Source organism: Leptinotarsa decemlineata, unplaced genomic scaffold, assembly GCF_025532065.1.
Source record: "Leptinotarsa decemlineata unplaced genomic scaffold, Ldec_3_MD MMD2_tig00000035_RagTag_RagTag, whole genome shotgun sequence".
Lineage (NCBI taxonomy): Eukaryota > Metazoa > Arthropoda > Insecta > Coleoptera > Chrysomelidae > Leptinotarsa > Leptinotarsa decemlineata.
The window spans coordinates 26648563-26674131 of record NW_027412540.1 but is presented as its reverse complement, the minus strand read 5'-3'; the positions used below and the strand labels follow the sequence as shown (position 1 = coordinate 26674131).

General features: G+C 35.6%; 2 protein-coding genes across 3 annotated transcripts in view; one reads left to right on the top strand and one right to left on the bottom strand.

Annotated features, from left to right (window-relative positions):
- LOC111516079 (uncharacterized) overlaps nt 1-18272 on the top strand; it is a 129256-nt gene extending 110984 nt beyond the window's left edge. The window contains exons 3-5 of the mRNA XM_023172264.2: nt 12710-12835; nt 13136-13375; nt 15900-18272. Coding sequence (XP_023028032.2) covers nt 12710-12835; nt 13136-13375; nt 15900-16225 — 692 coding nt within the window. The 3' untranslated portion in view covers nt 16226-18272. The remainder of the gene's footprint in view (nt 1-12709; nt 12836-13135; nt 13376-15899) is intronic.
- A 4269-nt stretch (nt 18273-22541) lies between these two features.
- Nucleotides 22542-25569, bottom strand: part of Usp47 (Ubiquitin specific protease 47) — a 42004-nt gene continuing 38976 nt past the window's right edge. For both annotated transcript variants that reach the window (XM_023172281.2, XM_023172274.2), the window contains one exon: nt 22542-24597. In XM_023172281.2, the coding sequence (XP_023028049.2) occupies nt 24420-24597 (178 nt within the window). In that variant the 3' untranslated portion in view covers nt 22542-24419. The remainder of the gene's footprint in view (nt 24598-25569) is intronic.

Below are 25569 nucleotides of genomic sequence, written 5' to 3'. Positions count from 1 at the left end.
CTCCCGGAACAAAAGGAATATACAGATCACTGTTTCAGAAGGTATTCTGCTTTTTTGATAGCAGAATCAGGAGCAAATATAACGGATATTAAGAAACAGCTAGTTCAAATATATTACAAGGCTTTTGAACATCGCAAGGTATTAATATCAGCAGTTGTTCTAATTGTACTTTTCATATTAATGTTCATGAATGATAATAATAATGTAATTGTATGTATATCTATTTTTCATACTCTTGAAAGTTGAATAATTATGTTTTGTTTATTGCTATTTGGTCGAAAAAGCCTGTTAAAAATACTTCTTTTCACTACTAACCTGAGAAATTGCTTTTATTTACTCCATTCCCTTAACGATAATTAATATTTCTCACCCTTGGTAAATAATGATAATAAAAAAACACCTAGGCAAATAATGAGAACAATTATATAACTTCAAAGATATTCACAGAAACTTTTGTTAACTTAATTCTCAACTAGAAGTAGGAAATTGAACATTGGAAATACGCTTGAAAATTATTTGAAATTATGAATAATTGTACAATTGTGACAAATCATGTGTATTCCAGCATTTCCTGTATTAATGGAACTAACATTTAGACCAGGTAAATTCACTTCTGTGTTACAAACAATCCTCGTATTTTGAACGCATTCATTACCTTTTTCCACTAAACTATCTTCAACATGGACGTTTTCTAAGACAGCATCTTGACTTGCAGAAGAAGTTATATTTGAAGATTCATTGGGTAAATTACATTTTTGCACTATATCGGCGATTCTCTTCTTATCAGCTATTGATTCCTCGATATATCCTTCAGCCACTGCAGCCGACTTCCACCCACCGTGCCGTTTCAGGCTTAGTAAGTCTCCTCCGTTTTCTGCGAGAAGTGTTGCCGAGCTACGTCTTAGAGAATGACCAGTATAACAATCAGAATTTTCTAATTTGAGATAATTAGCCACGACATATGGTACTTTACTAATAGTATTGTGCCCATTATTTTGTTTAATATGTTTACCTTTACAGTATAAAATAAATAGTTTTGTAATGTCAGTTGGCCTATTAGCTAAGTATTTTTTAATAACATTAACCCATTGTAGCTCCACAACAACAAATTTCCTTGATGTTCTGTTCTTTGAATTGAGAATATTTATTATGATAATATCATCGCAAACATCTAAATCGTCTAGGAGCATATTGCATAATTCATCTGTTCTGTAGGCACCGGCAACACCAATTACCATAACAGCCTAAATATCATTCCATTAAAAAATTAAACACAATCTAATAATAAAAAAGTATACCTTTTTGGTAAATTTTCGTTATGAGGACACCCGGCGATTTTGAAAAAAGTTTTGACTGTACCTACGTATTTTGATGCGTAGATTACGAATCCGAAAGAAAAAAGCGGCGCTCTCCCTTATTTAAAAAGTTACGGCCCTTCAAAGTTCAGAAAAGGGCAACTTTTCAGCCTTCTTTTTCACTAAATAAACTATTTAAAAACACATGCATTTATTCACTAGGTCACCTTTATACCTTATTCGTCCTTCTTTAACACTTCTTTCACTTCAATAATCAACATTTTTCTTATAAAAATGTTAAAAAATGTACGGAGCTGCTTTTTGGTTACATATCACTGTATTTTACGTTTTCAAGGTTAATGATATGGTTGGTACGACTGATGCAGTCCATATTCCTGAAGTAATTCAAATGTTTTTTACCTTCATTCTTTAGATCGTAAATTGGTTTTTGGTGGTGTATTACGAATTTGAAATAGTAGGCGACGGCAAATACCAACCGCTTTTTTCTGAAATGTCACTAGTAACTAACCTCAAATAGAATAATGTCACCAGGAGAAGCATTCGTTTTTAAATTAAGTTTTTTATAAGAAAAATGTTGATTATTGAAGTGAAAAGTGTTAAAGAAGGAGGAATAAGGTGTAAAGGTGACCTAGTGAATAAATGCTTGTGTTTTTAAATAGATTATTTAGTGAAAAAGAAGGCTGAAAAGTTGCCCTTTTCTGAACTTTGAAGGGCCGTAACTTTTTAAATAAGGGAGAGCGCCGCTTTTTTCTTTCGGATTCGTAATCTACGCATCAAAATACGTAAGTACAGTCAAAAATTTTTTCAAAATCGCCGGGTGTCCACATAACGAAAATTTACCACTTTTTCAAAATGACATCTAGATTTGAATTAAAACCGCATTTGGCAAACTGACAGCAATAATAATCATTGTACAGTGTTTGGTTGTCATGGAAACGCCGGCAAACGTTTTCATGGCCTAAGTAGATGTTGCGCGCTTATCATCGACATCGCGTATTCAACATGGAAACTGTACCGTTTCAATTTGACATGCAACAATTCATAGCTGCCTTGGGTTATCATATAACCAAGGAAATTTTTTCTCACTATATGCAGAATTGAGAAATTCTAAGTTCTGAACATACAGAAACGATGAGAGAAGTGGAACATTGAAGTATATCAAAAATGCAATGAGATATTTCCTAGATTCATATCAAAATTTGACACATGTCAAAATAAAGCCAGTCTGATTAGAAACACGCTCCACTCTACTCGATATTCCGATATATTCAACAAATTGATAGAAAATTACTAATGCCAAAATTTAAATTGTTAATATATCAATATTAGTAGTGAAAAAAATTCTCGGTAAATAATAGCTCACTTCTCACCCTAGGTATATAATATACTATTATCACTAGTGTTGAAAACATTTTCAATGCACTACTTTGTAAACATCATCTTTTAATACTCTTGACAACCATTGAAAATGTCACGTTTAATGACAGTTGTAAAAAAAATATATTCTGAAACACAAATTTTATCGGAGAATTCGCAATTTCGTTTTACTTTTCTGTCAAACATTATCAGACTGGGTCAAAGCACTCTTGACTTCACGTTTAGGTGGGCGCTATCTTGCCAGAAAAAGCAATAAATTCCACCGAACCACCTACGACACTGCAGCAAATGAAGTTGAAATATTTTCAGTATCTGAGATAGCGAAGAATCGATGGATTCTTCAGTTGTTCCGAAGATAAAGACAAACTGGTTTTATAATAACGCGTCTGGTTACATTTTCGTATGAAAGTATTATCTTTGTTTTCGAATTTAATAAAGAATCACTGATTATTTCGAAAAGATATCTAGGACAGTAGCTATTCTGCAATGGTGGCTAGTCGCCTGAGAGAAGATGTTCAGAATGATAGTAATAAAAATATTCAAGATTTAATAATATGCGGGGTGCCTGTTTCTATACACGAGTATCTATTTATGTTTTTTGCTCGTGCGCTTTTTACTTTTTTAGACAACGTGGCCATTACTCATCCAAGAACAAAAGCTGCATATGCTTGACTTGTGACTCGCAGATATAAATTAGATGTAGATAATCGTGGTGGAGTTCTTGCACATCTCATAAAAGATATGTACCCACAGTTGAAAACAATAACATAGTTTTCCATTACAAATACCAAAGGCAAAGTTTTTCAGTATCTTTCAGTAATAGTACGAGGAGTTATTTAATTATAATTGATCATTCAGTAAATGACCCGAATTCCTGAATCTATTGATTTCTAAACATTCTAGAAGATTGAGTTTCAAACTCTTCTCTTCTAAATGTAACACATCGTATTCCTGATTGAACTCATGTCCTTCTGCTAATAGGTGGTTTGAAAATATGGAATTGGTCTTTCTATTTATAAAACTGCTTCTATGCTCTTTAATTCTTTGGGAAAATGTTCTTCCAGTTTGGCCAATATACAGTTTCGGACAAGAGCCACAAGTCAGCTTATATACTCCTGATCTATAAAACAACGAAGTTTTGTCTTTATTGTTTTGAATGAATTTACTTAGATTATTATTCGTTCTGTAAGCCACGTTTACGCCTTCTTTCTTCAAAAAACGGGCGATATTCCTGGTTGGTTCACCCAAATATGCCAATGTCCTATAACTGACGTTATCGCATCTTGAATATGGGTAGACCAAGTCCATGGCTTGCTTTTGAAGTTTTTTTGTAAGAATAGCGTTTATAATATCTACTTTGTAAACGTTATTAACCGTGATTTGTTTGATCAAATTCAGCTCTTTCTGGAACTCCCTATCAGACAGTGGAATATTCAATAATCTGTGAAGCATACTATTGAATGCAGCAACTTTAGGTTGGTAAGGGTGTGTGGAGGAATCATGTATCATAATGTCTGTGTACGATAGTTTGTGAAAAATTGCAAATTCATGTTTATTGTTATTTTTCGTAATGGTTAAGTCAAGGTAATTCATTGAATTATTCACCTCCTCCTCCGTGGTGAATTTTATTGACGGGTGGATGGAATTGGCATATTCAATGAACTTGCCTAATTGCCTATCGGCCCGAGGAAGCCATTGTATGGCGAAACACGTGTTGCGTTTTTGTAAAACTATCTAGTGAAAATCACACAATAAAGTGTTTTTAGAATACGTTAGTTATGGATTTTCGGCTGATTCCATCATATAACAGAAACCATAAAGTCGAAGTAAACGATATTGTGCACATTTAAAGTTGTCGGCACTCTCAAATGCCAAAAAAACCAATACATAGTACTGGCAGAAACTGCAGAACTGGCAGACTGGCAGAAAAGGATTAAAAAAATAATTATATGTGGTTGAAAACAACTATATGGAGATTGGACACTTCCATACCAATGGTGGAAATAAATTCATTATTGATTTCAATGACAACAGGGACGACAGTTCGATATATTCGGTACAGCGTTTCTCCAATTTTTTTCAATCCTCCAAAATAAAAGATATTCTCAAGAACCTCAAAATATTCGTTTCGATAATGACCTCAGTCATTCCTCAGGTATGGAAACAGAGAGTATTCACAGGGGATAGATCTAAATAATATGCTAGGTGAGTAGCAGTTCATAGCCCGATTTATGGATTTTTGCCATCGTAACCTAGCACTCTACTCCCGTGCATAGTCTTTATAGCTGATCATTCAATCATGCAGATAGTTCATGGTAAGATATGACAATCTGGAGGACATTTTTAATGCAAGGTAAAACTTGTCACAGTCTGCAAATTAGTCGGCTACTAACGTTTTCAGCAGTTGATGCTGCCTTGTCTTTCCAAAGCTTCAACCACAATTCTAACTCGCACTCAACTCCTGTTAGGTCCTACAAATAAATTAAGGCTTTCTGTTTTACCACATCCAGTTTATTTCTGGACGTACTGAATTTGAACCGTATGCCGGTATGTTTTCTTAAGTAAAACTTCTCAGAGACGGGTCCACCATGGATCGCCACCAGGACTATCTGTAGGTGGATTTCTGTGGAGCTGTTACCTCAAGCGGGATTGGTAATTGCACACCCAGCCCCTCTGCCATTTTAGTCGCCTCCAGCTTCATTGTTTCAGTCAAATTTTCCACTTCTTGACACTTGACACAACTAACTATGTCAACTATTCGTTGGATGTTGCATTTCTTTCAGAATATCCATTTGTATCGATTGAGATGTATTTATTAATGGCGCCAGAAATTATGAATATTTTACTATGAGAACCAGTGCCACAATAAACACTAGCTTGCGAGACGCCAAATGGAGCTGATAAATCGCTTTTGTAGTGGCACAATTACCTCCGATTGATAATGTTTCCAAAGCTTGCATTATGTCCAAGAAATTTTTTGGACAGTAACAATGTATTTTATTGTTTGAATAGTATTATGGACGTTTGGCAAAATATTCAAATTATTCACGACTCTATTCAATCTGTGCGACGCACAGTAAAAAATGAAGCTTTGTTGTAGTTGCACTTCTTCATCAAGGTAGGCTGAATTCCATTCTGCTTTCCAGAAATTTTTGAGCAACCATCAAAGCCAAGACTAACACATTCCTCCAGATCCAACTCCTGGGTCGCGATGAACTTATGTATGGTTTGAGCTATGCTTTATGCAATAAATGCAATGCATTTTCTTTGGACTTTATTGGATCCGAGTTCAATTGTATGTGTTTTGTAACTATTCTATAGTATGTTTTTCATTTTCTACTAGGTTCTATCCGCTTCGTCACTATAGTCTGGTTTTACGACGTGGAATCAGAACTGACATGTTTTTTCTGCCCAACAGCAGCACATGTGACAAACCTGCAAGAGGGGGCAACAGTCCCCTACAACCCCTATGGACGCCCATGGTTATGAGCTTAGCTAATTTGCTTCCATTCTTCCCATAGAGTACTTCACCCGTAATGCCATCATTTTACAACTAATTGCAGTATCATCAACATTTTTGAGAAACAAATGAAGCATATATGTCTCAGTCGGGCTGCTGCCCGTAGCTACCATTTTCGCTACCATTTTATAATTACCTTCTGGGAAAAACAAAAGCGGCAAATTTGCAGTATGCTCACGAACACTAAGAGCAATTTATTATAGAATATGGGAAATGTTGATATTTGCTTGTAATTATATGGGTAATTAAAACAGTAAAATATAACGACTGCGGTGTGGCAGCAGAGTTGATTCACTCGCTCGTCAATTGTTTTTCATTCATCTGACATGTGGTGAGTCGAGAAAAATGAAGTAGTTGAGAAATTATTGATGGAATTAATTCAGAATGTTGTTCAGTATATGTTAAATGTGCCCATTAAGAAATTCTACAGGATAAACTCGTACTCGAAAAAAAAGTACATGAAATTTCTCTGAAAATAACAGAATGTGAGGTTAATTGTAGGAGATATTAACTGTAGATTTTGATGGAGCTGAACGTTGCAATGCACAACAAAATAGGACTATACAACTGGGACCTCAGCTGTAGGCAGATCAAGACCAGATCAAGAACATGCTGGAGGAACAGGATTGTTGAAATGAGAGTCATGAAATAAAAGAAACAACCCCATAAATCTATGAGGCTTCGGACTTGGAAGAAATGGGTAGTCAGACGGATCCTAAGTAGCAAAAAACCGAGGCAAAAGCGACCAATGCAACATGAAGTGATACAAGTTTAAAAATATTCAAAAAACTGGTTTGAAAAGAATTTCAAAGAAGCCGTTTACCCAATGAACAACAAAGCACTCTTGTTTTTACTGTTTCGTTTGCTTTTTTCACTTGTAGAAGGAAAGGGTGTTGATTGGTGTAGTTGTTGATAGTGCACCATATGTTGGTTTGGATACCTTTGAACACGCCAGAAGATGAAAAATACTTTGCAGAAAGTTTACAAATACCTTTTATTGAACAATAGTTACATGGATTGATTGTGTATGAATGTCAATATGGCAGTTCTCTCTATCAACAATTACAATATAACATATAACAGATATTATATAAAAGTATGTATTTCGCGTATATTATTGACGAGACATGTGTAATCTTAGAGTGCCCCAACTGTATATCTAGAAGTGTATTCATTTTTCAAAGCACTCCATTTTCCCATAATTGTTTTTGCTATTCCAAAAGTCATTTGCTCCAAAATCAATCACTATGTATCCGGCTTACACATATAAATTACCCTCAAGAGTTCGGCGGCTACTCGCTTCAAGATAAAGTAATTTTGCTAATGAAGTTTCTCGCGATATGTGCAAATTCGCACGCAAATGCAATTTTAAATGTGGTAATAATCAACACTGAAGAACGTGTGTTGGGGAGATCTAGTGATTTCGGCCAATGTTCAGTACGTTAGTGTTACATTTAATATATCTAGTACATTTTAGCAAATAATTTATATTTAGTACAATTTTTAGTACAAATGAGAAGCTCTTGTCAGAATCGTTAATTGTCACTGTCAATTGCCATATTTGAATTGTAAACAAATGTAAAACACGGTAAAAAGTGTTGGCCATTTTGGTAAGTAAGTTGTGAATTGTAAATCATAATTGATAATCATGTATAACGGTTTGTTATACGAGAAAGAAGCAGGTTGCTTTTAGAACTAGAACCGGTCAATGAAAATGAAAGTAGTGTTTTAGAAATTGACAGACAGTGATATTAGCCAAGCAGAATTAGAGATTAGAGACACTTATTTTAACCATAACAACGATAATATGGAACAGGAAGATAATTTGAGTCTGAAAATGAAGAGGGATATCCGCCAAGGAAAAGAAAACGCATTTGTAAGCAAAAATTTCGGGAAGAATGGCGAGAAAACTTTAAATGGATTCGATCCAAAAACGAAAAAACTTTCCTTCAGTAGTTGTAAAAAACACATTAGTGGCAGTATAGTCCATCTCAGGAGACATTTATTAGTGCTATACTGTGTTTTCCCCATTCTAGTGCTACTGTTGAGAGAATATTTTCACAGTTAAATTTAATCAAAACAAAAACAAGAAATTTTTTATGCAAGGCACTTGAAAAACGATAATTGTATAACATGGACTCCATACATTATTAAAAACTAAAGTCAGGGTAAATTTTCGTTATGTGGACACCCGGCGATTTTGAAAAAATGTTTGACTGTACTTACGTATTTTGATGCGTAGATTACGAATCTGAAAGAAAAAAGCGGCGCTCTCCCTTATTTAAAAAGTTACGGCCCTTCAAAGTTCAGAAAAGGGCAACTTTTCAGCCTTCTTTTTCACTAAATAAACTATTTAAAAACACAAGCATTTATTCACTAGGTCACCTTTACACCTTATTCCTCCTTCTTTAACACTTTTCACTTCAATAATCAACATTTTTCTTATAAAAATGTTAAAAAATGTACGGAGCTGCTTTTTGGTTACATATCATGTATTTTACGTTTTTAAGGTTAATGATATGGTTGGTACGACTGATGCAGTCCATATTCCTGAAGTAATTCAAATGTTTTTTACCTTCATTCTTTAGATCGTAAATTGGTTTTTGGTGGTGTATTACGAATTTGAAATAGTAGGCGACGGCAAATACCAACCGCTTTTTTCTGAAATGTCACTAGTAACTTAAACCTAAAAATAGAATAATGCCACCAGGAGAAGCATTCGTTTTTAAATTAAGTTTTTTATAAGAAAAATGTTGATTATTGAAGTGAAAAGTATTGAAGAAGGAGGAATAAGGTGTAAAGGTGACCTAGTGAATGAATGCTTGTGTTTTTAAATAGTTTATTTAGTGAAAAAGAAGGCTGAAAAGTTGCCCTTTTCTGAACTTTGAAGGGCCGTAACTTTTTAAATAAGGGAGAGCGCCGCTTTTTTCTTTCGGATTCGTAATCTACGCATACGTAAGTACAGTCAAAAATTTTTTCAAAATTGCCGGGTGTCCACATAACAAAAATTTACCCTTTTCAGACAAATATGACAATTTTTTTTTAGTTTCTATAAAGGTGATATAGATTTAGTTTGTTATTTTTTTTGTTGTTTTTTGTATATACTAATTTTTCTTTTTAGTTATTTTGTTATTATATATATATATATATATATATATATATATATATATATATATATATATATATATATATATATATATATATATATATATATATATGTATGTAGACAGTAACAATGTGGAGTTTTTTTTAGTACATTTTCTCCGAATTTAGTACTTTTTGTTTCATGATTTAGTACATCACTGCATTTTCATTCTGGCAGGTCTGTTTATACTACTGATGTACATTTTTCAGAAAATCTCTATAACTCTATAACAACCCTGTACAACAAGGCATAACTCCACGAAAGATATAAGCTGTGTAGTGATAAAAACATTATATCTGACACAAAGACCAAAGATTAATTTAGTGCTACCCACACAGCCTTCTTCGAAAGGACATATTCAGTCCGAAACAGATCCAATTATTATTGAGTGTCTTGTATAATTTATACGTGATACATTGTTTCGATATCACGTAACTGTATTTTAATAATGCCGTCGTAATTGAGTGTTAGCTGTTTCTAATTTTAAACACACCTCTGGTAACAATTTTGTTATGAGATGGGTTTGTTCATCACCAGCAATCGCTTAATTTTATTGGTTGTCGGTAGAACATGAAGGAGTGTTCGAAATTGTTGAATTTCAAGCCGAATGGATTACAAGAACGATAAGTATACCGTTTAGGATAACCAGGGATATTAATTATTGTAAAGGAGTCAAAGAATACATGATGACTTTTATCTGCAAATATGCTGTCTGTCCAAAAAATAAGGTTAATTTTCATTTTTCAAAACTTTGATGTTAGGTTAGAAGTTAGCCGTGACGTTGAAAAAATAGATTAGAGTTATTGACAAACAAAAAAAAGTGGATTTTAATTTGTTTCTTTGAAACTGGATATTTCCAATAATACCTGTTCTTCTTCTTCTTCTTTTTTTTTATGGTCTTTGCTTCCCTTCGGCGTAGTAGACCACAATAACACCTCGTTTACAGGTGAAGTCAATTCCTATTGTTAAAACGAAATCTATTTTAAATGTAATCAAACCACTTAAAAAAATTACTACATGTGTGGGTTGCTACTTAACTTCCTAATATTATTTTTGACAGATGTTTAGCAATTCAAAGAGAAGAAAATGTTATTGTAAGAAGGTCTACTAAAAGGCTCATTCATTAAAAGGAATTTGTATAATGGTGAGTTGTTCTAAGAAAAATATCGTATCTGGTTCCATACACAAAAACATTTCAACTATGTAGATACTAACCTGTTTCGTTCCATTAAAATGAATTTATTGTCAACGAAACTGAAGTAAGTAGGAGGCGATATCTCCGCATAATCTCAAGGAATTGAAATCGTACCCGTTGATGTAAGTGCGTTAACAACAATGGTCTCCCGCAGACAACATTCAAAGCAGTAGGTCATAATATTATTATTCCTGAGTCACATAATGGCTTTCGACTCGACTTGGCACAGGTAGGAGTTAGGTGGCTGTTTTGTGACCATAAATCATGAATTCTAGTTACGGAGTGGCAGACTGAGTGGCAAGTTCATCGGATTAATCGTTCATTATAAGATTATTGTCATTGTTGATGGTGGGCGGTTCACAGAATTACAGAATTTTCACTCCAAAATGTAAAAAAGGCATATTTCTCAACCGTAATAACTATTCACTGACATCAAAATCTAGCTACTTTGTTGGTTATGTTAGGTTAGGTTAGAGCAGAATAGAATTACACACATAAACGTTTCTCTTAAATCATTCCGTACATTGGTGAGAACCATTTGAAAATGATTTCGGTAGTTTTTGAGCTTATCGTCGTCAGACAAACAGCTGTAGCAGAGTACTTCGTTTCTTAACGTATTGTAACAAATTAATGAATTAACTGTCTATTTCCGATAATATTTCACTAATCACTAATTTATTTTTAACACTTAGCAACTAACGCCTAAACTATTTCCACTATTTGAATTCCTTCTTTTACCGCTCGATTCACTTTTTGAACTGCTTTCTTGGTTCGAAAAGCCGGGCTTATATAATGTGACGGTTCTTTCTAGAAATCTGTAGTCGGTTCATCACTCGACTAGAGTTTTCCCGACGGTTGCATTCTTTTGCGGTAATGTCATGTTTTTTTTCGTTGACCGGCATATCGGTCAGGGGCGGCTTGAGATTTGTTACAGTGTATTAATTAAATTTTCTGACAGGAATATAATGGTGTTGCAAATAAAACCAAACTGAAGTCTATCCAAATCCAAGATAGAGTAAAACAAAACCGAAGCGTGATGTTCACGTGATCGGCCAGTGTCAGATGGAAAGGGCAGCGTTCATTGGTGAATTCGCCTTCTTGGTACGAGTTCGGTACCAGCACAGGGTTGTAATCAGTCGTTTGCGAGTTTGTGTGGCGTGCGTTATAGTATATTGTTTAAAACTGTTTTCCAAGATGTCCAGTACAGACACTGCTGATGACACTGTGAGCTATCCTTTGAGTCCAGCCAGGAAACAATCCAAAAAAAGACATTTGAGTGTTGACATGAAAGAAGTGATTTTAAATGTGTTCTAGAAAGAGATGGAAGAAATCGAGACGTCGACGAAGTCGTATCGAAAGTTTCCGATAAAATTGGAGTGTGTTGCGCTTCGATTTACAATGTTTTACGGGAATATAAACAAAATCATACATTTTCCAAACCGAATTCAAATCAGAATCGTCAAACCATTATAAAATCAATAGATGATGTTGATAAACATGCAGTCAGGAGGAAAGTGCATGAGTACTTTTTCAGAAATGAAATACCCACGATAGACAAAGTACTCACAGAAATAAATGAAGATGTTTTATTGCCAAGTTTTGAGCGGTCAAATAAAGTATTGAAACATTTGAATTTTGTATGGAAAAAACGAGGGCGCAATAGTTTATTATTGGATAGAGAGGAAATTGTGTTATGGAGGAGAGAGTATTTGACCAAAATTAAATATTATAGGGAACAACAGAGAACAATTTACTATATGGATGAAACCTGGGTTAATGCTGGTCAGAGAAAGTATATGTAGTTATTTACATTTATGTTTTTACATTTACTTTTATAATTGACATTTTCTTTGTTTATTGTGCATTGATTTCTGTCAACTGTACTTTTCAACTAAAGAAATAAATATTATTATTATTATTATAAAAACCTGCAGACCACGACTGATAAACCTGGAAACATCGAGCAATGTGTCACCCAATCTCGTTCATTTATGAAAAGTAAAGCTGAATTCTCCTTGACACAATTGAATAGAACATACCAGGTTATTTCATAAATATTTTTTAGTGCAAAGTTTAAGATTCAGAGCTTCAATAGTTCTGAAAAATTAATTGGAAAAAAACATAACACGACTGAAATTTAGTTCTTTTTGTTTCAGAAACATCCGGAGAACTTGGTTGGGTTCTAACTCTAGTTATAGTATCACTTACCTCAGCACTGATAGGTGCTATAGTTATGATCATAGTTCTACACTGTAAAAGAATGAAGGGATCGGTTGAAAGCGGTAAGTCTCCAACCTCATTTTCCAATATTAAATGTAGTTTCAATGCTACAGAACCATAAAAGAACCCTACTCTGTTTTTCACTTCATCTCAACTTTATTCCTGAGATCTAGACATTTTCTAGAGATTTCTGTACTTTTGGACTCGAAACAAAACAACAACTTTTTCCTATTCAGTTTGTATTCCAAACGTTCGTTATGAAACTGAATCAGATATCATTGATAGGATTTCTACACAAACATACCTCTTTACATTTAATCGGTTGATTGATTTTCCAAGAATAACTTTTTTGTTTTTCACAGAAACTGAACGAGGAGTATCTTTGAATCAAAGGATGACTAGCCAACGACCTCCGATCAGTACACCGGAGGACAAAGAAATCAGTACAATCACCTCTCCAAGCTTTCCACATTTGCCAAATGCCCAGAATGCCAACAATGGAGTTTGGTCATGGTTATCTAGGAGAAGCACAAACTCTCCGTCTCAGTTAAATACGCCTCCAGCTCTTCCAGCTGAAAATCATTACACCCATATGGAAGATGGTAAGTACTTGGTTTGATAACAACTTTCAATAACCAAAAAGTTCCGAACAAATTTATGCTCTCTTTGCCTATAATCAGAAATAGAATAAAAATAAATGCATGAGGTCGATTAAATTGGTACACTCGACCACCCTGTAGATTTCTATGGGTTGAACAAAGCCTGCAAAAACGGTAACTAATCTTTTATCAAGTTTTTTACAAACTGTAGGTTTTCTGCTAAAATGAATAATCTGAAAGTGTCGAGTTTGTACATTCTATGCAGTTCTTGCTCAGCAATTAAACTGGAAATATTGTGCTTTAACATGGAACGCCATCACTTACCATTGGCTGAGATGAATAGAGCTGTAGGGCTTCTTCAAGGTGGCATGCGACAAAACGATGTAGCTCTTCGTTTGGGGGCCTCCCAAAGTGTTATCGGTCGATTGTGGCGGCGTTTCCGTGAAATTGGCAGTCCAGCCGAACAACATCCAGGGCGAGGACGCGCTACAACTGCAGTTCAAGACCGATTTTTGGTCTTAACCGCAAGAAGACAACCGACAATCACAGCACCTGAGTTGGTTAACATGTTACAGCAGACGCACCAGGTAACCATTGGTCGTGATACTGTCAGAAATCGACTGCATGAAGCAGATCTCCACAACAGAAGGCCACTTAGATGTCCACCTTTGTCGAGAGGCAATCGCGGTAGAAGATTAGAGTGGTGTCAAGAACATCAAAACTGGGATGCAAATGATTGGGCCACAGTTTTGTTTACAGACGAATCCAGATTTGGATTTCATCCAGATTCTCGTCGAGTAAGACTGTGGAGACGACCTGGAAATAATGAACGTTTGAGACACGTCCAGGAAATCCACACATACAGAGGTGGTACAGTAATGCTATGGGGCGAAATCATGATCGGCGGCAAAACCGATCTCGTTTTTCCAAATCGCTCCCTCACAGCTCGACAGTACCTCGACACCATTATTCTACCTATCGTCCGTCCGTTTGCTGGTGCTGTTGGTGAAAACTTCCACCTAATGCACGATAATGCTCGTCCACATGTCGCGCGTCTAGTGACCGACTGGCTCATCAACGAAGGAGTTGATGTATTGTCATGGCCAGCACAATCACCGGACCTGAATCCCATCGAGCATGTGTGGGACATGCTTCAACGAAGAATTACTCCGCCTATGGGGAACATTCACACAACGTTTCAATTGAGAGAGCTTTTAATCGCTGAATGGGCAAATGTACCTCAACAAGACATTGACAATCTCATTTCGTCGATGCACGATAGATGTAGGGCCGTAATAAACCATTTAATAAATTTTGTTGTAAGTTACATTCGTTTAATAATCACCCGTCAACTTTTTTTCCCTAAAGCGATCTAAAAAAAAATATTGCCATTTTTAAAAATATCCCTAGACTTTTCCGATGTGACTCAACCTCTAACGGAAGCAAGAAACTCTTTGGAAGGTTCGAAATAGATGAACATTTCAACCTAGCAGACCACTGTTATAATATTCATGCAGTCATTGTTCACTGTGGTTCTGGCGTTGAATTTGGTCATTATTACGCCTTGGTCAAAGAAGAAACGGACTGGTTTAAGTTCGACAATAGTCGTGTCACGAAGTGTTCTGGCGATGCATTGAATTTATCGGAGCCTCTGGAGACACCCTACATTTTGTTTTATAAGAGAGAAGACATTGTTAGATCAAGATCTTCAGATGATGTGGTGCTGCAGGTTTTTCCTGCAGCTGAAAAAGCAAATACGCCACTGGAATCAATGAAGTCGCCCCGGAGCGCCAATTAATTTTTATTGTTGTTTTTATTTTATTTTTATCGTTGTTTTAATAAAATTATCTTTTTAATTCAAACTAATGACAAATTTGATTTTTTTCCAAAAGGCTAATTTATCAAATGCAGTAACTTTTTGCCCTTTTTACATTTGTATTTATTTGTAAATTTAATATTCTGGTTATTTTATAGATCTGTAGAAGGTAACAATTCTAAATAATAAAAAACTATTTGAAATATAAATTGTCCTTCCCAAAATAAAATATTTGAACAAAATTGGTGTTCACCATATTTCAATTATCTTCTCATCATACAGAATATATCAATGGAAAATTTATATTAATACCCCCAGTCCGACGCCTATTAATATTATCTTAGACGTAATATCAGAGCAGTTCTTTTAGCGGTATTTTCGCATTCTTTGTCGGTGTTTTCGCGTTATTTGTCGCATATCCCTATTTTAATGGCTCGTCAGCGGCGTCCTCAAGGGATATAGAGGGTAGACATATCTCAATGATTTTCAGGGTGAATTGCAGTGCTATTTGCTTGACACGACTATGTTGCTTTCTTCGATGTAGCGACATGTTTGCATTCTTGAAATTCTTTTACTCTCAGACAATACTGAACGAACTATAGTCTGTAGCTCAGCAGTCCAATAGTGAGGGCACTATATACCTTATTCAAAAATAAGAATTATTTGTAAACCCACTCTCATCTGTATTCATCTATATTTCAATATTTACAGGTTACAATAGTGTAGGAGAAGCCCTGTATGCCGAGCTAGATAGAGAGAGCTCTACTGAAGAAAACGACAGAGACAGTAACAGCCCAGCTTACCAAAACTCGGCTTATACAGATCCGGACGCTCCAACGTCTAGTGCTCCCAGTAGTGCTTACTATTCGGATTTATCCACAACCACAGTGCCCGAGAGGGCATACGAAGTGGTTGGACTTGTAACCATGCCTTCTTCGACTTGGGACCAGAGTAACGGAAATAGTGAAGTACGGAGGCCAGTTCAAAGGCTAGCAGCGATTAGTGAAAATGTCTCTGTTCCATCAGATTACGTTTGATTTTTTAGAAACCAACACATTAATACTGAAAAAGCTTTATTTCACCCATCGATGGGGAACTAAATTCCTATGTAAGGCTCTCTAATTTATAGAAAATATATTCAAATTGTTTGGTCGCCAACTTAGAAGGAAATTACCTACAGTAGCTTACAATTTGTAGCAGGACTCACTCTCTATCTAATGAAAATTCACAACATTTCTGTTGAATCTGTCAACTGATTTCGAATCGTTTATAGGTTAGCGTACTTCTATAATCAAACCTGAAATTTACAATTTAACAGAGAAAATCAGAGCAAATTAACGGCACTTTTACAATCTGGCAATAACGCATTTGTTGATTCCTCGCAATTCGTGATTATTATCCGTGGATCATTCGATATTTGTTTACTGTTAAGGTGCATTTAGTGTTGGTCCAATTACTTTCGAGTGTAACCAAAACTGTAATAGAAAGTGCAGTTTGAGAAGAAATATTGAGATGATTCTCCAGAACTTTCTTTCTCAAGATTCCTATTCCTGTTCATCTACAACATTTCCTAGTATATTTCAAAATGCTTTATATAATAAATAGGGCAAAATAATCAATGTAATCAACAAACTGGACAGTCATTCCACTACAAATCCCCCATACAAATCCCCCCTGGGATCAAATTGTTAAAAGGTTTGATATACAGGCAGTTTCAGACAAATACCGTCAATTGAAAATGGTTCAAAATGGATACAAATCGGGAATGGTCAGGAAGTCAAGTAAGGTTTTTATAAATTCACATCCTAATTATGACTGGGATCTTTCTCATACAAAAAAATGGGGGAGTAGATGAATGAAATCTATAGTGAACGTTTTACAAAAATAGAATCAGGATCACGATTCTCCGAAACGTATATATTGAAGTTACACCAAACTACTCTCTTCAAACTACTTTTTTTCCGAATCATGATTCATTTCCATTTCAAAAGACTTCAACAATATACGCCTTCTAGCTAAGCGATATGGTAAATGAACTGTTGTTAAAAATTGTGTTGGTCCTATGGTCATGTGAATTTTAAATTTCAAATAGCCCCCCAGAAAATTGTGAAAGAAGGGCCGTTCAAGTAATACGTGAACATATTTATTACAATTATTTACCCCCCACCCCTTTGGCAGCATAAGTAAGCAAATATCTTACTCCCTCCTCCAATGCTTGCATAAACATTGTAAGTCCTTGTCGGACTTTGCTTGTAACTCATTGTTAAGCCACACCTCGTTAACTAACTTATGTACATTTTGTACTTCAGTATTTGTATGAGATTTTTCAAAGTTTCGAATAATTTCTGAAATAACTTGGATTTGTCTAAGTTTGCCCAAAGTGTGTCAACGGTAACATAAACATTAACGTGCTTTGTTTTGCTTTGCTTACAATACGTCAAATCGTACGGAAAAGAAACAATAGATTGGCAAAAGAAATTTAGACAAGCGAATAACGCGCGGTAATTCCCCTGCTCGGTTCTAAGCGGGTACCTAAATGTAAACATTATTTGTGGGAATCCCCAAAATTGCTTTTAATTTTGAAACATAGACAATGTGTGGATTACCATTTGTGTAAAAATGTAAATAACCACCACCATCTAGATCCCCGCCCCCCATGTCATGATAAATAAGCACAGCAAAGAGTTCCCGCTCCCCTATAGTGCTTACCTAATATTTGAAGGGCCTCAAACTTGGTATTTACTTTTTTTTTATTCATTTATTTCCTCCTAAGTTATAGATCAGGCACTTTGGTAGGAACCTGTAGAAAATTTATTGTGATTGATGAAATCACTCATATATAGCGTATGAGTGTTCTATGTACAGAGTGGCGAAAGTGTCATATACAGGGTTAATTGTATATATTGTACAAATACTAGAATAATTTAACCATGCATTCCTTTGAAAAAGTATTTTTGTGCAAATTGTCTAGTTACAATAATAACTGTAATGGTGGTATTAGTAGAGATACTTCCAAGAAAATATACAACACTCCACCATTTCTAAATCAGAGCCTAGAATTAAAATTTTTATATTTTTATAAAACGCTGTTGTATTATTTATTGTATATATATAGTTGAATACTCCTTTTCAAAAGGTGGGTTATATTTAAGTATTCAGTGCATCATTATTCCAAAACATAAATGTCAGATGCACTTCAATTGTGTGATATAAATATAGCTTGGAATCAAATAATAAGTAACACAAGAAAAATATTCCTATTCGTGATGTATAACATCCAGTGCCTTATTTCATCATCAATTTCATATCTCAGTTCAACTGAAGAGTGTAAAAGAACTGGTGAATTGATTAAAAGATGTTCAATTCATTTTGCATCGAATGCTGTTACAAATCTGTTTTGAATAAAGTACATTTCTTATGCTATTCTTTTTTTCAACCTATTTTCCCATGACAATGAAAGTAAATGAAGGTTTGCCTTTTACTTTACAAAAAATCAAAAATTTCACTTTTGTTGGAAGAGGTATGCTAAAAGCCTCATTCACTGGGTCATTTCAGACGGGGTGAATCATCTGAATATACTGACTAGGCGTCTTCAGTTCATTCAGGTTGGAGCCCAGCTTCCTTACCCTTTTAGCTGATTTCGTCTGAATATCCCAAGCCAGTGTTGCCAACTGGATGAACCATAAAGTCGCTACACATGAACCAAAATTCCACTACACTGCTTCATATTCCGCTACGCTTGTATATCTGAAGCAATCAGTTCGCCCATGCGCCCTATCCAAAATTAAATATCACAGAACTTACATTTTGTAGTTTATATACCATTCAGATACCACAAAACTGAACTGTAAATAATGTTAACAATCAGGATCATGCTAGTTTTCAACCGCGTAACTCAGTAGATGGTAACTAATTTTCTAAATTTACAGCAGTTAATATCTGAAAGCTGTCGTTTCGACCAAATATTTCTTAGCTTGAGATGATTTTGAAAAGTAAAACAAAATATCAATTTGTTCTCGTACGTATAGTCACACTGAGCTCTTGAACGATCATTCGCGGCAGGTCTAATCCATCCTTTCAAGTTGGAATCAGACAACCAATGTTGAAAAAGGTTGTTTTTGAGACTTTTTGTATTTTTTTGAACATGTCCCGTTTCCGTCAATTTCAATTGCGATAGCTTTTTCGCTCGAGCTACAATCAGATGGACTATCTTCCATTTCCACTATAATTTGTTCCATAGAATTTATAATACTCGAGACAGTCGAAACCTTTAGTTTCAAGATATTGGAGGTTATATGATTTATGACATAAATGAAAATATCCAAAAATACTCTTCTTCTCTTTCATAATGTAATGGCCTCAGCTACTTAGAGTATAACGTATTGACTGTGCATTCAATTATTACCTGTCAGCTTCGAGTGCTGTCCACTGCCTCTTCTACTTAAATATTTTTTCAATATTGACTGTTTGTAGAAAATTCCGCTACTTTATGTTCGAATCCGCTACCATCGAGTAAATTCCGCTACGGTAGCAGAATTCCGCTACAATTTGCAACTCTGTCGATGGTCATCGTCGTTTAAGTCAGGCTGGAGCCTTGCTCTCTCACCCTTTGGGCTGATTTTCGTCAGAGGGACGAATGGGTCATGACTGATTTGTGATGGTGGCATGAAAGTCCTCAGACATCCATACCGCCCTTCGCGGTGTACCCCTACCTGGCTGGGTCGAGATGGATGAAGATATTATTCATCTGTTAACGAAGGACATAGAGACCTCATTCAACAGAGTGTCGGGGCCTTCTATATCGAGAGGGGTCGTCTGCAGCGTAATCTATAGCTTCCCTAACTATTGCAACTCTGTCCCAAACAAACAACTGGTCATAAGCCCTAACTGCAGTTAATTCAGTAGAATGTCTACTGCGCCACCTGCAGAGAAAGTCCAGAAACAATTCCACAAACACTCATACTCCGGTGTGGGAGTCAGAATAATAAAACATATTCCGTAGAAATGCATATGACATGACCAAGTTCAGGTGAAAAACACCTTACCCCTCGCCTCTCATGTGAACCAACAACTAACCCAGCTAATGCCGCGCAGAAAGCTGAAATTAATTTCATTTGGTCAGGACGACCATCGATAGACCAGTTTCAGTACTAGCTCCTCGTCAGTACAGGGAGGGTCATTTCAGACGAAGTGAATCATCTGAATATCCCGAACAAACTACTAGTCATAAGCTCAACCTGCAGTTAATTCAGTAGGATTTATCACTGCATCACCTGCAGAAAAAGTCCGGAAACTAGTCTACAAAAACATAATCCGGGGTAGGAATCAGAATGGAGCATATTCTGTAGAGGTGCATATGACATGCCCAAGTTCGGGTGAAAAACACCTCAACCCTTGCCTCTCATGTGGAACTACGACTTTGTAGATACAAGTGGCTGATACCCGACGGAAATGACCTGCCCGGTACTGACGAGAGACAAGTACTCCGAAAACTACGATTTTGTAGGTACATGTGGCAGATACCTGGCAGAAAGACAACTAACCCAGCTAATGCCGCGCAGAAAACTGAAGTAAAACCATCAGGCACTTGTGAAACGTATTCCATTTGGAAAATTCGTCACAAGTACCTGAAAAATTGTAGGTTCACATGAGATATATCTGATATTTTATGACGAACATACACTGCAGTTGTCAGAAGTAACACATGGATCAATAAGTCCCGAGACTAACAATGAAAACAACATTTTTTTTACAAAATTTTTTTTTATTCATCAACATAATCTCCTTTTAGGGTGATACAATGGTTCCAACGCTTTTCCAATTTTTCAATACCATGTTTATAAAAAAATGTATCTTTTGCTTCAAAATAAGTTTCAGTTTCAGCGATGACCTCCTCATTTGAGCCAAATCTTTTTCCCTGGAGCATTTTTTTAAGATCAGCAAAGAGCCAGTAGTCACTGGGGGCTAAATCTGGTGAGTATGGGGGGTGGGGAAGCAGATCAAAGCCCAATTCGTTTAATTTTGCCATTGTTTTCATCGACCTGTGGCAAGGTGCATTGTCTTGGTGAAAAAGGATTTTTTTTCTCTGCATGTGCGGTCGTTTTTTTGCGATTTCCTCCTTCAAACGTACCAGTAAGTCAATATAATAATCACTGTTGATCGATTTACCTTTTTCGAGGTAGTCAATGAAAATCACGCCATGCGCATCCCAAAAAACTGACGCCATCACTTTGCCAGCTGACTGCTGCGTTTTCGGACGTTTCGGACGGCTTTCGCCAGCTGTGCGCCACTCAGATGACTGCCGCTTTGACTCTGGAGTGTAGTGATGTATCCATGTTTCTTCCATGGTCACGTAACGACGCAAGAAATCTTTTTTGTTGCGAGTAAATAGCGATAAACAGCTTTCTGAATCATCGACTCGTTGCTGTTTTTGTTCCATCGAAAGCAATCGCGGCACCCACTTAGAAAAAACCTTTTTCATGCTCAATTTTTCATGAAGGATAGTAAATACACTTCCATATGATATCTGTGTCATCTCAGCAATCTCACGGAGCTCCACTTTACGATCTTTCATTACAATTTTTGTCACTTCACTCACATTTTCCGGTGTAACAGCTTCCACAGGTCTACCCGAGCGTTCTGCGTCATTTGTGTCGGTACGACCACGTTTAAACTCGGCAAACCACCGACAAATCGTTGCTTTTGATGGACAAGAGTCCGGGTAACATTTTTCAATCCATTCTTTCGCTTGCACGGTGTTTTTACCCATTAAAAAACAATGTTTTATCAGAACACGAAACTCGGTTTTTTCCATTTTTTAAACAAACTACGAAACGACTTTAACCTCGATAACTCAGCTGTTTCTGGTCCGATCGACTTAAAATTTCGACACGTTTCAAGCAAAGGTTAGTACTCTAGAAAGACGTGGTTACTGGTTTACTAAGAGCGCCATCTCTGGGTTAGTCTCGGGACTTATTGATCCATGTAGTACTTATGTTGACAATCTGGCTCAGCTATGTTTTTCATCTGTTGATCAAGTCCTATCTACTTGTGTTCGCAGCTATCTTCCTATAGACATAGTAACTCACCAACTAATTGGTAAATGTATTGTTTCAGTTAACAATGCTTTGTCAATAAGATTTGATATTACACAGTGAAGCATATTTTGATTCTAACTCTGCCTATTTGTATTTTATCAGTGAAAGTCATCCTCGTTATTGGCAAACTGAGAATGGAAATGAATAATTGTAATAAACCCGATTCTCATTCCTGTTTTCCATCATTATCATAAACAAAACTAAAAACTTTGGTTTTACTACAGGGGGCTCTTCAGGTCGACTGAATAAAACTCTGTTATTTTACACGATAAATGTATTTCAAATGAATAACGAAAATTGACAAACAAATCCTTTAATTTTTCGACAGTTTTTTTAAACAATATTTGCCACTGCTCCATACAATATTCATCACCACATTTGATTTAGTCGATATTATTCTACAAGGAAAATGCAGGGAGAATGACAAAGAGTCAACACGAATAATATGATTATAATAATTTCGCAAAAGCAGTAAAACTTCAAAATCTAACCGTAAGGATTAATAATCATCAAGGCTGAAGCTCATCTTTTTCGTAGGCTTCGATTCGATGTTATCATTCATGTCAAACACTTTCACATTCCCCTGGATTCCAATTCAAAAAAGCTTCTTCCAGTCCAAAAAAAGGAAATAAATACAAAATGATATAGGTATCCGTAAAGATCGAACCAACAATTTTTATGACATCAATCAATGCCAAAGAAGCATAGAATATTGATACAAAAACACAAAAAACGATGCAGTAACGAAAAAAATGAAAAATCAACTCTCACTTGTATACGGTGTGAAAACCGCAAAAATAACATTTTGACCACGTTTTCAAGTTGTAAACGGAATTTCATCGATGTAACGAACGTACACACTAGTGTGGCACTCGAAACGATTCAACGCGATTGAACACTATCACCGAAGAATACCAGCAAATCCACCCTCATTTAAAAATTAGGCTCCTCGATAAAACCGTCACTACACAATAACTTCGAAGAAAAAATTGTCCAAGCTGTCGATTATCTATAGTCAACTGTTTTAAACTGTCAATTATTTAGCCCTCATGGACGACTTGATTTGTCCATTAGATAACCGACGAGCTGAATTGTTGAACTATGACCCTTCAGCGTCTTAAAAAATTGTTTGTATCGGTGACTGCACAATGTGTATCTTGATACTTATATTCAATTCTTTTTTTTCCAAGTTTCAGTTCCGATTTTTTCTGTGCTCTGTTGCACCCATTAACAACAGATCACAGTTACTTTCATGAGACTAGGAGATAGAAAAAGCGATACGGGTTCGCGTAGAGGGAAGAATTCTAAGATTTTTGAAGTGGGAGAAGACGGTGCTAGGACGTGGGAGGCGACTCTATCTCGTAAGCTACGGAACCGATTCCTGATGACTTTCGTTGGGCCCCCGGACCCCCCTTCTTTATGTAGAAAACTGCCGCAGATATCGAATCAGGACGCGGCGTGGTCGCGTTCTTAAAAGACAGTACGTAGTTATGCTTCAGTTAGATTTTGAAATTAATGTTTTTTTTTTCCTTATCCTTCATCAAAATTATTCCGTGACAGTTTTGTCTTTCAATCAGTTCCGAAACGAACTTATTTTTTGAGGGATTGAAGTCCAATTGTTGGGTATTGAGAATAGATTTGCGGTATGCTCCGGAATAGATGTTCAAAAACAAGAAAAAATAATGAGAGCGTACTCAGTACTATCGGTTACAGGATTCGTAAACCTCCTCTCTCAGTTTACTCCCATTCCAATGTATGGTATGGATCGTAGGCTTCAAGTTGTATTTGAATTTTCAGATTATTTATAACACATAACATAGATAAAAATTTACGAATAAAATAAATCATTATTGTATAAACACAAAATGCATATACATATCGTTTCTAAGCCGACTCCAGATTTCATCAAGAAAAGTATGCTAGAAACTCATCGGCGATTTTAGCACGAGATCAAAACCTGTATTCCTTTTTGTCAAATTTCGTCACACCCAAATGGCAGATTTTCAACATCAAACCTGACAAGTAACTAGAAAAAAAAAAGATCTTCTCTCTGAAATGTGCTTATTTACAAACAGCCTCGGAAACATCAACTTATAACGCAATAGAACAATGAGTAAAATTGTTTTGTGGCTTGTCAGTCTATACAGTTGTCTCCCATGTTACTTGGGGTCGTATCCAGATATATTTTCAAGGCTCTTTCCCTTCCATTAGAATATGGTTTTATGCTCAACCTACCCAGTCGGGCATTTTCTTTCTGGCTGATTTCCTTCCTCTCCTCTGTCGTTAATTCCTTCAAGACTTCGCGGCTATCTCTGTAAACAAATTTTGATACGTTTCAAATCAGAAAAATATGAAGATATTACGAATATATACCCCACCATAAATGCATATACAGTGTCACCGATAAAGTCCGCATCAAATGGGAAACTTTTTTATTTATCGTTTTAAGTGAAATTTGATTTTGGCAGTAGATTTTGCTTAAGAAATGATGTCAAATGGCGTCTACAAAATAGGTCACGTGATTTCCTTAACCTGTCAAAATTGACATTTAAAAAAAGAAACATCGAAAAATGACATTATTCTTCAAAATATCCAAAAATATCAAAGGATAAAAACATTTTCTTTTGTAATTTTATACCCACACACCAAATTTCAAACCCATAATAAGTATTTTATATTTTCACTATTTTTCCGCACTCCTGCTTTATCTACTTATCAAAATTTAAGCACACCTGTACTAAATCATTTATTTTAACTAAACTCGTCACCGAATTTCTTTTTTTGTAATATAATAATATTTTAAGAGCCTCTTTGATGTTAAAAACAAATTTTGAAAAATAAAAGTTTTCAAACTTGATGCAAAGTTCATCTAGTTTCAACGGGGCTTTCAAAACTATACAGTACTTGAGTTTTTTAATGAGCAAATGGCCTCACAATATGAATTAGAACAAAACGGAACATTAGGAAACATCATTTCGTGATTCTGGAAGCCCATTCAATAAAAAAAAAAACTCATAGTATTTACATTTACCTACTCCGCTAACAACACTAATTTAAAAAAACTGGGTAGGCTGTGAAAAAATATGAAACTACATGATGTGTTTTAGAAAACGTCACTGTCACTGAATAAATTAATGCCCATTAATGTATGAAAATTAAAATAATATGTTATCTTTACAAGAAAAAATTGAAATTGTGCTAATTTGTGGTGAAAACACATTGCATCGACAAGTGGCTGATATTTTTAACGCAAGACATCCTGGTAGACATGTACAGCAATCCAC